Genomic DNA, 16,800 nt, shown 5'->3' with positions numbered 1-16,800 from the left:
CCCGCTTTAAATGTGTTTACTTAGTTACGTGGTTTACGTTAATCCGAGTGGAACTAGAATAACTAATGGAACACTTGCTTTAGTACTAATGTATATGCTTCTAAAAGTTTTTTTGTTTAATTAGAAATTCGTACTAGCTATAGCAATTCTATTGTAAAGAACATTATTTTTAGTAAATACTGAACTCTAAGAGCCCGTCGCATCAAGTTTAAATTGTCTGATAACAATCGAACGTGTAAAATATGTGATGGAAATAACGGATTTTGTTTTTTTATCTGACATTGACGTCATTTTTAAACTTTCTGAGCCTGTATCAGCCAGTGGTGGGACAAGGCCTTTAAACATAAATACGCTTTATACATATAGAGACAAGTAACTGTAAGATATGGTTTTGGTTTTTAAGATAATTTTATGATAAAAATATCTTTAAAAAATTTGATAGTTGATGGAGTTTTAGAGCGTAAAAAAAATTATAAGTTTCTTATAAGACTTTATAATAAGCCTAGTGTATACAAGTCAAATTTATTAGATTTTCGATAAAAGTTATGAATAATTCATAGTTTATTCAATGTCTGTAAATAAATCTTATTTTAGCTTCATATTAAAGTTTACTAGAAAAATTAAAATATTTTAGTAATGTTAAAAATGAGACAAAAAATTCCTATTCCAATAAATCGATCTAGTAGTGTCCGGAGGCGATTTCAAAAACTAATTGGATTGTCATGCTCAGCATAAACCATTTAAGGTTAACTTTGAAATTAATTGACGTTTGTAGTTTAAGCCTGGGGAGAAGGCGGTTACCTCCCTAGAGAACCGAAAAATATAATTACGAGTATGTATGAACACTACACTCGCGTGCAACTGAATCGATTCAGGCCGTATGTTGGTATGGAAGATTCTTTTTTCGAAAAATGGCTAATCCGATCTTCATTTTTTTTTCTTTGTGAGACTAATCTTTTCTCTAAAATTTCCACTCTAACTAAACATAGCAATTTTAGTTACTTTACACCTTGCCTTGACTCTAGACCACCCATAGGCGTATTCACTTTTTTTAAATTATCAACAAACTTTCGCCCGTGACTCCATTCGCGTGGCGAAAGCTAGTTGATAAGCGCGCGTTAAAATCAAAAGTAAGTAGCCTTAGGTACCGTTCTTCAATGCTCTAGTCTAGATCTATGCTTGATATCGAAATCTTTTCAGCCGTTTAGCCGTCTAACACACATCCATCCATCGATTTAAGCTTTCGCATTTATAGCATTAGCAAAAAGTAAGATGGATTTATTTATACTTTGTGGGAACGGATGTGCATTTATTAGGGTAGGAGAGAGAATCAAAATGAAAAATATTCTTCTCTCCATTGCGATACCTTTTAGCGACATGTGGCGGCTTATAACTAATTATTTTACGGCTTTTACTCACGTCTACTTTTTTCGATAACGGCACCGACCAGTTTCAGACCCTGCGGGTGTCCTTTTCAGGACGAGTTCACTCGCCTAATGTTTAAGTTTAAATAATTTAAATGTTGCTGCTTATTCGATAACTACTTTTATTTGTACTTTATAATTAAAGGAATTATTAAATCAGGCACATTATTTGAAGCATTATTTACCCCGTATTCAATATTTAGATTTATCACGTATTGCAGAGCTAGTTTACATTGGTAGTATAGAGCAGGCAAATTCAATTATCATCCTAACGTCGACCTCTGTTTGCATCCAATGCTCGACATTCGAAACTGAATGCAAACTAATTGATTGCGATTTGATTGGCGTTGACATTTTACGTGATTTGATATACGGAATTGTGTATAAACTATACATGTACAGATTAATGAAGGTTGTTTTTAATTTGATTTGTGGTATGATGATCAGCCTTTATCTGTCCACTTTTAGACATAAGCCATTCACAACACCTTTCACAGAATAAATTCCTCCCCCTTCATCCAAAGCTTCCTGGATAATCCAAATAAAAATATTTAAAGTCTATACTAATATTATGCAGAGGTAAGATTTGTATTTTTTGTATTGAAATAACTCAAAAACTACTGGGCCGATTTTAAAAATTCTATCACCGTTAGAAAGGTAATTTATCTGTGAGTAACATAGTCTATATTTTTAATTTACGCTCGCGAAGTCGCGAGCAACAACTAGTTGTAAGCAAAGACGCTAGCAACGCTATTATTCATCGTGTCTTATACTTTTATGTCATTATGCAAACGTCCCATCAGATAATAATAAATATACCAATAAAGCGAGTTTATTGAACCAGCATCCGTCTCGCTACATGTTGACATATACGGAGATTAAATTTATCCAACGTTTGGAGATGAATCAAATTGGATGCGTGACTTGAAATCCTAAGCTCGAATGAATACGTATAGGTAGCATGTAAATTATTACATGCTACCTACCTATGCTCTTTTTTATACAATACTAACTGTTGCTCGCGACTTCGCCCGCGTGAAATTAAAAAATATAGCGTATGTTACTCACAGATAAATTACCTTTCTAACGGTGAAAGAATTTTTAAAATCGTCCCAGTAGTTTTTGAGTTATTCCAATACATGCAAAAATACAAAAATACAGATTAGTTGCTAGGCTATCCTCGCCAACCTAGTCTAGTAAACGGGTGTAGCTTTAACCAGTTCTTCTGATCTTGGATACTTACCATTCTCATGGTCTTTTGTTCTATCTGCGTTTATTTCTCACAAGCAGTTGTTTCAGACCAATGCCACATAACTTTTGCTTAAAACATTTTTAGCTATTTTGAAGAGAAGAATATTAACCTTACTAGATTTTTTTTTCTTCAATCTATTCTCGGTTTATTTAGTGTATAATTTATTGTAAATGTCAGAAATAATATCGTTTCGTGAGTCTTTGTTCTGTATTGAATTCGTCACGCGATTGTTGAAGGTCGCAAGAAGGTTACAGAAGGTTTTTATTTACTTGAAAATTAACTTTGATACGTATTCACATTTTAACCATTAATTCTATAGTGTGGCGATCACCTAATTAAAAAAAATACTGAACGAGTGTGTTTAGAGTGTTGGCAACATATTTCGCTGAGGCGAGCACGGCCAAACACTCAAAGCGCTTCAGGGCACTTTTGACACCCCTGTAACTTAGTCGTGGGGTAAGAGCTCGGTAGCCTCCCAATTCTGTAATAATAACGAAGTAACGGCCCGAGCCGAGGCTCCTGAGGGAGCCCTCGAGCCTAGTTACTCACAAAAGAGGTTTAGGCTAAGCTCCATCTGCGCTCGGCCACATAAAGCCGGTGAATCTGTAAATGCCTCTTCAAGGCAAACAGTGACAACTCAGTCACAAAAAAAAATTAGTCGCGGATAAAGATAAAAGATTGAAAATTTGAACATCAATAGATATTAAATTGTTTAAACTATCGTGAGACATTACTTTAAGCGAAAATTAATTAAAAATGGCTCAACTCACGCTTTTATCTTCCGGTGACGGCACCGACCAGTTTCGGACCCTTCGGGGATCCTTCTTCTGAGCGAGTATTATTTAACTTTTGTTCGCGGTCACGTCGCGCCTAAAAATTTTAACAACAATAGCGACACTTCAACATTTTTGAACCCGTCGACATCTCCGTCGCCGAAGCACGAAGCGGCCACAACGCTCTTAGCGCCCCCCGCCCCCTCGAGCCGCGCCCTCCGCGCCCTGGCCCGCAGTGCGAGGCGCGACGCGACCGCGAACAAAAGTTAAATAATACTCGCCCTGAAGAAGGATCCCCGAAGGGTCCGAAACTAGTCGGTGCCGTCACCGGAAGATAAAAGCGTGAGTTGAGCCGTTTTTAATGGATCAATAGATATATTAGAATTCATTATAATACCAAAATATATTTAGTTATACCTAGTTTACAAATTATAGCTAGTTGAATTTATTGTTTTTATTGCTACAAAAATCTCCGTCAAAGGATTGAGGTGTAAAAAAAAGAGAGTTATTTTTCTTTATGTTTAATATCATTTAAAGAATTCTAACAAAAAAACGAATAAACTATGTATTATTTTAATATTTCTATTTATTTATGACTAGACAAAATACATCGATTATGAACTCTATTTATATTTAAATAAAGTCACATATAAGTTATTTCAAGAAAGGAACCTTTTCTTAATGTTTTCAAAAATTTTAAAAACAATCCTCAAATTACTTTTTTGTCTCCTTTTATTTGCTTACTGCGTTGGCGCAGCGACCCAAAGTGTGTCTTGGCCTCTGACACGAGAGAGCGCCATTTATTTAGAGAAAGAAAACAAGAAATAAATATATCAATGCTATAACAGTTTTGTAAAAGTTCTAAGAACTAACATTTACATATAAGAATTGCTAAACATCTTCAAATAAATACTTATTTAGCTTAAAACTAAGTATAATTTATCATACTCTAAACAGAATAATGTTCCACATAAAATAGGGAAAACATCGAATAAGAAAGGTACGGAAGTATAAAAGTTTTGTAAAAACACTACAAGGACTAAAGTAATATATTTTTTTTTGTAATTTCTACATGTATATATTACACGAATTCTCACTACAGCTTTCATTTAAGATCTTTTATAAGATCTTCCATCTTAATCTATTGTAGACATATATTTGTTTTAATATATTAGGTAAGTTCAAATCTACTATCAATCGATTAAAATTCGGAGCAAGTTTTTCTCCTACGAGTATTAGGTAGGGCATATCAGTGCCTCCGATGCGATCTCGGAGAGAAATTGTATTTACAACATGACATCTACAAGACAATCAGTAATTTACAAAAAAAATGTTAATACATGCTTTCGATCGATCCAACCAATATGAGACACTGATTTTTGGTAACTCTAACCGTAAACCATAGAATTTGATACTAGCTTTCGTCCGCGACTCTGTAGCATGGCAAATGAAAAGTGTGTTCTTTCAGACTATGCTCTACAATGTAGTATGTGAGTTTTAATTTTAGTGAAATTTATGATACTCTATAAAGTATTTGAAATTAAAAATTATACATCGCCCACCTAACTGTAATAAATGCCCCCCTTTTTTCCTGAGGCACTTAGCGCCCCCCTCTAGGTTTCAAACGCCCCCAAGGGGGCGTTATCGCCCACTTTGAGGAACACTGCTCTAAATCTATACCAAATTTCATCGAGATCCGTTTAGTTTAGTCGGGAAACTCTAACAAACATTCATCTAAACTTTCGCATTTATAATATTAGTAATAACCTGGCCTATAGTTAAACTGTTGAAACAACCTCAACAAAATTCTTAACATTAACACTACGAATATATTATATTTATTGACTAGATTCTACAGTATTATATAGTGCTTTGCACATTTATCTTAAAATACATTCACGTCTACTAAACTAAGAATATAGTATTTTTAGACCGGGCTTGAAGATAAACGATGTCATTCAGTCTTTACAGAGGTTTAGTTTTGCTATTATTTGGAGATTCTGTGTTCACTCCGCTGTTAAATCTATTCACAACATCACGTACTTTTCCTTTACTGATAACTAATTCTTTATCATACGTAGGAGTTATTAAGCCTCTTTCATTTCCATTGCAGACAGTTTTGTTCGCAGGCGAAGAGCTAAAAGTAGCGCTCTGTGATTTTCTGAATTCTTTAACAGCGTTGTCTATGTTATTGATTAGATCTTTCGCGACGAATGTTGCTATTTCATGTTTAATACGATCTCTTTCACTCAGTAATTCTTCTGGTGTATTCTTGCTGGTTTCCTTAGTACCGTTACGTTCAGGACTTTGGCTGTGAGTTAAAGAATGAGCAGCGGGACTATCAGGTCCTTGGAATGTTATGCTAGGATTAGTTTGAGTGATTTGGTTGCAATTTATTTCGGTGTCTCTTGATTCATTCGGTTTTTCTCCTATTAACCAATATGTTACCATTTTTCCTTTTCCCTAAAAGGATAGAGTTTACAATGTAAAAATAATTATATATTTAAAAAAAGTCGCAAAGAGTTGTGAGAAATTTGATTTAAAAACTTCTTTCCTTCTGACAATTTTAAACTTGTATTACTACTTCCAAGTTTTTAGAGATATACATTTTATTTACCTATATTTAAAAAAAAAAACATGGCAATCAAGAGAAATAATCAGACGGCAATTTTATAAATAAAACAACTTTACCTTCATTGTAATTTCCCCCCGACACTCTAGATCGAAGCAATCGTACAAATCAAGTATCTCCTTGGTCTTCGGACTGACGTGTATCTTGAGAGCCTCGCCGTGAGACTCCATCCTCGAGGCAGTATTGACCGTGTCCCCGAACAGACAGTAGCGAGGCATTTTCAACCCCACAACGCCCGCCACACACGGCCCTGTAATAAAACATTATTAGCTACACTGTAATCACGTGAATGCAGTCTCTGATTTCGTGTTTGTTAATTTGCGACTTCATGTAAAAAGAACCATCATAATAAATGAAAGTTTCACTTCAAAAGCAAATAAATTATTTTACCAATATTATAAATGCGAAAGTATAAATAGATGGATGTTGTTAGTCTGTATATTCTTCTACACTATGTTCTATATCTAAGCCTAATTTCATCGAGATTTCAACAAATTGGGAAGAAGTAAAATTATAGGAACTCTTTCCCTTTACATTCCATACCCTTTACTTTCATCCCCCCTTCACTACATTTGCCTAAGTTATCCGTAAGTCTTAATAATTAGCCGGAGTACAGTTTGATGTAGACTCCGATCTCAGCTCCGGAGTAAAGCCAGCGACATATTTCCTGGATTTAGAGATCTTGAAGCTTGTCTCACCTGTGTGCATCCCGATCCTCAGTAGCAGCCTCTCCCCCGGCCGGTGTGGTACTGTCTTAACTCGCACAGCTCCCAACAGAGCTAGTGACATGCGCGCGATCTCCGCCGCGTGCCGGCTGCCGTTCCTCATTGGTAGCCCAGACACCACCATGTATGCGTCACCTATAGTCTCCACCTGGACGAGACAAAATGGATCAAACCGGTTTTAACTAGTTTGAGTTGGTGCAATTTGTAGTAGGTATTATACGCTGCGTTGTCTAAGCCCGTGTTTCTTTTGTTTCTTTCTTTGTGACAATAATGTACATTCTATTCTATTGTTATATTAGCCGTATATTGCCACAAATGTAAATTTAAACTTATTGCAGTTATATATATTATATATAATAAAAAGCTAAACCTAAGATAAGTCAGGATCTGTTATACAATTTACTAATTAAAATCATTTTCTTACCTTATACACGTCGAAGTTCTCTATAATAGAGTCGAAGCTTGTATACAAATCATTCAACAGATCGACTACTTCTAGTGGAGTGGACTCCGCTGAGAGTTTCGTGAAGCCGATAATATCGCTGAAGTAGATGGTTACTTGGTCGTATGTCTCTGCCATCACTGGCTGTCCAAGAATAAGTTGTGATGCCACCGATCTATGAGAAATCATCTAATTAACAAGATTTATTACACGTATTTATGTAGAACAGATTTTGTGTCATGTAACTCCTATCAGAGTCAATTAATGGACTTGAGGGGACTTTTAAGGCCTGCGTAACTTGAAAGACTCTGGTTGTTGAAGTTGAATCACTTTTAGCTGAAGAAAACTGTATAGAAATTGTAGTTTTAATACAACTTATGTTTATCTATACTATTATAATTAAGCGTAAACACACACTCCTTTGTTGCCCAAGATGTCAGCAATTACAGCATATTTTTGAATACTTTTTTAAAATAAAAAGCCTTACTCTTACGTCACGCTTTAGGCTATATATTTTCACGCCATTAAACTTACTGGTTAAATATTTTGGATAAAATTACTAATGTGGGAAAGAGACCATAGGTTGCTGCCAAAATCAAGGAAGCAAAATCGCCATTGTAAGGTAATTGGTATTTTGACATTTGCAATTGAAAATTTGACAGATGCAAACAATGAAATAACGTATTTAATTTTATGCAGATGAAGCCGCAGGGGAAAAGCTAGTGCGTTATAAAAAAAGAAAACATAAAGAAATAATGTTTTTAATTATAACAACACGTGTTACCGTTGATCTTAGAAATAACTTGTAATGTAACATTAATATGCTTTTAAAGCATTAGTAATATAATATCTTCTTTTTTCTTGAGTTCAGTGACAATATAGATAAAACTTAAGTACACACTTAGATGCTTAAGTTTTACTCCAGCCCAGAGTGCACTTAGTTGTACTTAATACGCTACAGTATAAGATTACACTTAAGTTATAGATAACTATGTTATTTTGCGAAAACTAGAATTGTTAAAATTCGCCGAAATACCCAGATTAACATTAAATTATATTATTATTATTTTAAAAAACCTTTTAAGGTTAAAGCAATCAAACAAAACGTTAATCAATAAACAAAAGAATAACTCCAGAGTCGCGATAGCTCATATCTAAAAAAAACTGTTTATTTCACACTAAAGTAGTAATTTAGTAAGTAAAATGAACCTAAATAACATAAATTGGGTTTGATTAGTAAATTACATAGATAAAAACATTTTAAATACTAAATACCTTGGTACTAGAGTAAATAATTACTTTAATTTATTTTAGCTAGATCTACGCTTTGAGCGGACGTACACCTTTGAAGAAACAATCGCACCACCATTGTGCGATTGTCGATTGTTTCGCAGGGAACTCAACTGTTTAGTTGCAGAACTAAAAATCGAGTAGTGTGCGCACCTCCATTTAAGGTCATAGGAATTAAAACGAGACTAAACAGTTATGGGACAGTTTAGTTTAATTTCAAGCGTGGCACACTCTAAGGAGACTTATAAATTATACTATCTTAGTAGTAGTATAAATGCGAAAGTTTAGATGGATGGATGGATGGATGTTTGTTAGAGTTTGTAGGCTAAACAGCAGAACGGATCACCATGAAATTTGACTTAGACGTAGAGGATAGTCTGGAAGAACACATAGGTTACTCAGTTTTGTTCTTTTTACACCCACGCGGGCGGAGTCGCGCGTGAAAGCTAGTAATATTTTAAATGTGAAAATTTAGATGGACGTTTGTTGGAGTTTGTAGCCTTAAAGGCTTAACTAATTTTGATGATTTGGTATAGATGTAGAACATAGTCTGGAAGAACACATAGGCTACTTATTTTTCTATTTTTTAATTCCACGTGGACGGAGTCGCGGGCGAAAGCTAGTAACACAATAAATCCGACTGTGTGTAATACCTTTGTAATTATGGATTACTGAATTATAACTCTGCACACAAACGTATGAATTAATTAGAGTGTAACAAAGTTTACTTTTGTATGATTAATGAATCCTATCAATCAGAATAGCACGAAAGGTTGTTTGTAGCTACCATAATAATATAAACTTGAATAAATTCTGAATCTGTTAATATGCGTGAATGATCAATTACACATTAGATTTTATTAAATCTATAAACATTTTCAAATTTGACTGTTCTTGTGTAATAGCTTTCGCTCGCGACTCCGTTCGCAAGGAATTAAAAAAAAACAAAAGTGAGTAGCCTATGTGTTTTTCCAGACTATCATCTACGTCTATGCCAAATTTCATCGAGATCCGTTCAACTGTTTAGGCTACAAACTCTAACAAACATCCATCCATCCAAACACGAATGACTGAAAAAGAAATGTATTTCGTGTACATTTTATATTATCGTTGCTGATAACAATATTTTTTTTAAATCATAACATGTCTGCAAGGCCGCGTTTTCCAAGTATTCTCTGGAACGGCTAGACCGATATTGACGTGACTTTCACAGAAAGGTACTTGATGCATGTAAGATTATTGTAGGCGAATTTTCTCAACGATGTTACGGTCGACCGCTAATATATTTGTATGAAACAAACTGATTTTAGTATTCGGTCAGCTTAAATTGCAATCATTGTTTCATTGTAATATAAGTTTCTTTCCAATCTCTTATATTTTAAGAGAATTCATATCGAAATTCAGACACCATGTGATAAAATTAAAATTCTGACCTCACTAGAAAAATTTACAATTTACTTTAAACTTCAACTTTCAAAACAGCTCGTGATAGAACTACTCCACGGATCCTATAAAGTGTACAAACAATTAACTTCAAAGTTAAAGTTTAAAACTTAACATCTCAACAGTTATAAGTTTAAGTAAGCTCAGGTAACTTATAAAGTTGGATGTATGAAGTTTAAAAGAAATTTGTTGAAGGAAATTTTATTAAGTAAAGACTAGTCGCATTTCAACAACATAAACTAAAAGTTTAATTTAGATTACTAGACCTAAATAAGTTAACGATTTATAGTTAAGTTGATTTAGCTTAAATACCAGTTTTTATATATAAAATAGGGAGCAAACGAATGGCGGGAACATCGAGATCTCATAACCATGGACATCCACAATACCAAAGGAACAGCAAATGAGATGTCGGTTTTTGAAAACGAGATAGCATCGTTTCTTGAAGTAGCCTGAGTCATATTGGTTTGCGAAAACCGCCGAGGACAGATCGTATTAGAAGGCATCTACGCGGCGCAAAAATTTCCGCAAGAAGCGCCGTTATACTAACCGTTGTAAGTAACAATGTCAGATATAAGTATATAACTTACTTAGGTAACAGTTGATACAACAACTCCTCACATTTCCTCTTCTCCTCCAGATAGTCGGAAGTCCTCTCCTCGACTAGAGCTTCCAAGTTGTTCGCGTATTGTTCCACTTGTGTCAGTAAAACGTCCAAACGTGTCGAAGTCTCGCAATCTCTGTTAACAATAGTAACTTTAACAATACTAGTTATCTATCTTTCTATCTTATCGTTTCTATCTTTTCAGATTCGCATTAAGTGATAGATTTCACACTGATGTTTATGTTATTACCATAATACTAATGCCTAGTTGACATTATGCCAATAACTTACGGCTTGTCTCCGTCTGCGTGGATTAAAAAACAAACAAAGTAGCCTATGTGTTATTCCAGACTATCCTCTATATCTATACCTAATTTCAACGAGATCCGTTGAGCAGTTGAGGCTACAAACTCAAACATACATCCAACCAACCATCCCTAAACTCATCCTAACTTTTGCATTTACAATATTAGTAAGATTAATAAAACAATTGCGTGTGTTTTGTACAGAACGTCTGATGTTTACTGGCGTCAGTTAGAGCCTATATGCCAGCTAGTGTATATGTGTAATTTTCTAGGTGTCACTTAACAATGCAAAATAAACGAAGTAAACTGTACAAGCGACTATTATACGAAATGTTTTACTAAAAGTGAAGGAAAACCATCAAAAGTTATATTTCCACGATCTTTATATAATATTCTTTGAGTGGATGCCACCGTATAAATTACATATTCAAAAGGGTATCAAATGTAAGGAGAAAAAACTATTCAGACATATTTATGTCGTGCGAAATCAAGATATGTTTTTATGAATGTTTTCGTCTAGGCAAAGAAATAACTGTGAAAAGCTAGTGCTAAATTTATTTATATAGAACATTGTATTTAATAACTTCTTTGTCTAAATGTTATCTAGAAAACAAATTGTAAAATGCTTAATGAATTCATAAAAAAAAACATAAAATTATAATAAAATAATATTTATAAAGAAATTCGCCCCATATACGTTTTTTCTATATATATATAAGACCGTGTACACAGCTGAAACTAAACTATCGCACAACTGTTCAGTCTCGCTTTGAATCCTATGTGCTTATATAGAGGTATTACTCGATCACTACTCTAATTGTTGTTGTCCAACTAAACAGTTGAAACGGCTGCGAAACAATCGACAATCGCACAACAATTATGCGATAGTTTAGTCAAAGATGTGCGCCGGCTCCAAAACTCGTGAACCTTACTTGTTTATTTTCTGAATATTTTCTTTCAAGGCTGAGAAGTCGGGACGGTCATCTTCCGGTAGTGTCCAGGGGGGTTCACCCGTCAGTGATTGTCTCGGTGACGCCGACAGCGGAGATGTCCCTCGATTTCTCATATCCGTATTCCCTATGTTGAAGATATATTTTACAATTTTCTATATGGTATGGAACTCTAAATTTACAAGTCTCTAAATTTTAAATTAAAAATTCTTCCAGCTAGAGTATTTTTTACAATGATTTATTTACATCGAATTGTAAACCAACATCTTGAATTACTCTATCTACTAAAATGTATAAAAATCCGTTGCATAGTTTGTTTTTACTATTTAGGGAAGATAGTTACAATAGATTTTATATCCATAGACTGCGTTCTTTGTGTATAACTAAGTGCTAAGAACGGGCGCACACTATGGATTAAACTATCGCACAACTGTTGTGCGATTGTCGATTGGTTCGCAGCCAATTCAACTTCGTTGCACAACTAAAAATCGAGTATTATGCGCTAATTCGCTAATGCGCTCATAGGAATTAACAGTTATGCGAAAGTTTAGTCAAAGGTGTGCGTACTCTTAATATAAGTAAATGGTAGAAATTTATTTATAAATGTGTGAATACTAAACCGTTACGTTTGAACTTGTCTTCCAAGATGGCCGCGCAGTAATCGCAGGCCAGGGTGCAATGCGGCCGCCGCATCTCAAGGAGCGGGCTGACAGCGCGCCTTGGACTCGGCGAATCCGCACCGCCAGGTGGCACCAGCGACATTCTAATAAAAAAACAACAAAATAAAATGTTCTATTTTCAAGTTTTGTAAAATTGAATTGAACAGAATTATAATTAACATTAATTTTGTAAAATACAATTTAACAAAACTGTAAAGTAACTGTCAAGGTCATTTTAAACCAACAGTTTTTCATCTCAGTGTACCTCATTGTCTTAGCTTTGAAGGCGTGTCGAGAGCTTTCGTTAAGTTAAAAGGAGCTTCTCGAAATGTCTATAATTAGGCCCAATCAAGGAGGAAGTGAAATCTTGCAATTAAGTAAATTAAGTATGATTCAAGCTGTACTAAAAAAAATGTAAGTTTTCATTTCATAAAGATATATCTTTTAGATTTCAGCCATTATTTACTATATAAAGTACTAGCTGTTGCTCATGACTTCGTCCGCAATAATAAACAAAAAAAATGTTTTCACAGATCCCTATGTTACAGATAATTTACCTTACTAATGGTGAAAGAATTTTCGAGATCGGCCCAGTAGTTTTCAAGTTATTTCAATACATACAAAAAAAAAACAAAAATATACATCTTTCCTGTTTATAATAGTAGTCTAGAAAAGTTATTTTCAATGAAATATCATAAATATATTAACTTTTACATCAATCTTAATTTTAAGTAAATAAACAGCTAGAAGTTCACGTGAGTAAATAAGTATCCTAAACTAAGGGTCTAAAGTAAATAAGGTTTGCAAGATTTTCAGCGGAGATTAAAGGGACTCTCTTTTGCCTGTTTCCGAATTGAGGTTGTCCATCCCTCTATTAAGGTCGAGCAGAAAGGCGGGATAAAATGGATGCGTTAACTCACTTAAGATGTACATTTTCGCTTTCCCTTAAATTAAATTTTCCTTACTTAATATCTTACTTTATTACTAAATACTAACGTCTGAGTAAGAACATAATAAATATCATTTAATTTTAAATGACACCTTTATTTAATACCGTTCGAGTCAAATTAAAAAAACTAAAGTAAGTTGCCTTTTTTTTCTCACACTATCTTCTACATCTAAGCCAAATTTCATCGAGATCTGTTCAGCGGGTTAGGCTACAAACTCTAAAAAACTATTCATCTAAACTTTCACGTTTATAACAATACTAGCTGTTCCCATGCGGCTTCATCTGTATGATATTATGAAAATTTATTGTTTATATTTGGCAAATTATCAATTACAAATGTCAAAAAGAAATGACTTGATGGCAAAACATGGCAATCTTACTTCCTTGAAGTTGGCAGCTTGTAGTTTATGGTCCCTTGCCCACATTAGGGTATTTACTTTCTAAGTTTAATAGCGTGAAAATATATTGCCTAAAACGTGAATTAAGTGTAGGGTGTTTTATTGAAGAAAGAATTATCCAAAAATATGGCATGATTGCTGACATCTTACGCCACAAAGTAGTGTGTATTTACGCTTAATTACAATAGTGTAGATTGAGATTTAACTATAAATTCTTAAAATTTAGTTTAATTTTTTTAATTACATACACTTCTCTAATCTCGCATGTAAATTAAATAATCTACATTCTACGTCAATGTAACTTTTCAACGCCTACTTCCCTTAACTATTACTTCGTTGTTGGTAATATTGACTACAAATTAATTCAATTCACACCTACACAATGCGTAATAAAGTCGGAAGTAGGTAAGCATACATAAATAACATCATAAACAGTATAATTATAAGGAGTGGTCGAGCAGTAAACAGAGACATTACAAGATTTATTAACCATTTCAATCCATCAAGACTTAATTAAATAAAAATATCGTTGTCACTATTTATACAAAGAGAAAAAGAGGAATGTCCTATGATTTTGTGCAAATGTGTGACAGTTGACAGACAATTGACAGTTGAAATTCTAGGTTAGGACTTAATTATGCCATTAAAGTACAAAGCTGTTTTAAAAAGAAACGTGAATTGTTCATGTTTACAATTGATTACCAAAATCATTTCCATACAGTTTAATTATTTTGTCTGTAAATTCAATTAACAGATAATAAATCTTTATATCAACGTCACAAGCAGAACGCTAAAGCCAATTTGACTCTATATGGATGTATTGATCGACGTAAAGATGTTCAAATATGTTCAGGGAAAATAAAACTTCCCTAGTAATCCCGTAAGCCTCGTACGATATATAGAAATAAATTGAAAGTGTGGGCTATTTATTTCTCTACTACGGCCTTATAAGCGGTCATCTACAATCACGCCCAAGGGATAAGTATAGAAAATATATTTTAGACTTCATATTAATAGATCTGAGTCCATACAGTTACTAAAAATACATGTAAACAAGTTATTAACACGAGGCTTTATTGTAATGACTTTATAAAACTTTATTTAATTGTTTATATTTCGTAAAACTGCAATTATAAACATTCAAATGCACAAAAGACAAGGAAGGCCTTTGCCAATGGCTAACAATTACCATTACCATGGTAATATTCCTTTTTTGGCACTGTTGGATTGAATTTTTTGTCCCTTTTCCGCATAATCGTTTTTCCTAATTTTTCACCCCAAAATTAAAGAGTGAAAATATGTAGCCTATAATGTATCGTAAGTATAGGGGTTAATTAAAAAAATACGTATTCAATAATATACTGAACTTCATACATAACAAATGTTTATGTTTTACTGTCTTAGTATAGATAAATTATAGTTGCCTCTAGTCATTACTAAATATTTTACATTGCATCATTTAAAGGTGAATAAGTTTATTTTGTTTTACTGTAAATTAAAATACAATTTGGTTTTATTTATAAACTTGTTTTCTTTCCCAGAAAAACTCTTTAATATTAAATTACGGAAATGAATATTTATTCAGAAGCAGCGCAGCTTTTTTGTGCTTTTATAAAAACGGTTTATTAAAATATTTAATTAAACTTCCGGGCGGACTGAAAATTAAATGAAGAGAGGAGCATTTTAAATGAAACGCTTTCTTCATTAAAATGTGTATAACAAAATAATATTTTTAATAACATAATGAGTATTAAATAGCAAAAAAACGGTAACCAATCTATGTTGTTTATTTTTGCATAATTTTCCGTTTATAATTTTTTTTAATGTTGTTAGTATGCTATCTGATTTTTTTTAACATTTCTTGTAATATTTTCTGTATAATCAAGCAAAGAAAAAAAAGATACAACAGTTTTCGCTGTGAAATGAACCATGTAATAGTTGAGGAAGTAAAAAATTGTCTTTGAGCAAAAATTTCAGTCGTTGCGTGAGGCGATTTGGTGTTTTGCCAAAATGTAAGTTCATTGACCTTTAACAATTGCTATCTTTTTTCAATTTCCAATTCATATAACTTGATAAATATTTGTTTTAATGCTGAAGTATGTACGTATCTTAATTCTCTCGATGGTTGCCAGCAGATGATCTAAGTCTAGGAGGGACAGCTACAAGTCTTATTTGGAGATTTTATATCAATTTTACTTTTTTCGTGTCTATGGGAGTGGGCAGCTAAATAAGAAACCGACTACCGATTGTTGAAACAAATCAGTGCATATTAGCGCTGCTTGGAATTTATCATCCTTATCAATAAAGACGCCGTTTGAGTATTCCTTCGTAAAACAATCCAAACAAGCTTCCCAATTATAATGAAAAATCCAAAAACAGAAATATTCAGCGTAAATCTTACTCTGTTCAAAGTAATTTTCAGGATTTTCTATCTTGGCTCCATTACAAAAAAAAGTACTTTCAGTTGCTAAAAGTTAGTTGTAAAAATACGTGGATTGTTGTAAAAAAAGTATAAAGTAAGTTAGGGGAGATGACGAAAGTAAGGAAGATAAAATTGTATTTTAAATTTAAGATTGTAAATCCGGTCATAAAAGCTAGTTTTGTTAGAGAGTTATTTTTATTCACAACAATAAAGAACATAAAGCTGGTCATCACGGCCTACTAAAGATCGAAACTTATAGGGACACATCTTTGACTAAACTCTCGCACAACTGTTGTGCGACTGTTGATTGTCAATTGTTTCACAGCCAATTCAACTGTTTAGTTGCACAACTAAAAATCTAGTAGTATACGTACTTCCATATTAGCTCATAGGAATCAAAGGGTGACTAAACAGTTGTGCGATAGTTTAGTCAAAGGTGTGCGCGCTCTTCGGTAATCAAATCACAGTCCAACATTGCAAAAAATTCTACATACTTACACTTGATAATTTTATAAAAATCGTTTTCTTTGGT

The 16,800-nt window shown here is 33.5% G+C and overlaps 1 protein-coding gene across 1 annotated transcript; it reads right to left on the bottom strand.

The window, feature by feature from the left end:
• Positions 1–5,414: 5,414 nt before the first annotated feature.
• Positions 5,415–12,602, bottom strand: LOC106110332 (atrial natriuretic peptide receptor 2-like). The gene is made up of 7 exons (XM_013292105.1): positions 12,467–12,602; positions 11,823–11,967; positions 10,572–10,721; positions 7,231–7,423; positions 6,780–6,954; positions 6,141–6,331; positions 5,415–5,912 (listed from the first exon to the last, which is right to left on the bottom strand). Exons 1-7 carry the CDS (start codon positions 12,600–12,602, stop codon positions 5,415–5,417), a joined length of 1,488 nt encoding a protein of 495 aa, XP_013147559.1.
• Positions 12,603–16,800: the final 4,198 nt, after the last annotated feature.

Source organism: Papilio polytes, unplaced genomic scaffold, assembly GCF_000836215.1.
Source record: "Papilio polytes unplaced genomic scaffold, Ppol_1.0 DF820678.1, whole genome shotgun sequence".
NCBI classification, from domain to species: domain Eukaryota; kingdom Metazoa; phylum Arthropoda; class Insecta; order Lepidoptera; family Papilionidae; genus Papilio; species Papilio polytes.
This window is presented reverse-complemented; position numbering and strand designations above follow the sequence as displayed.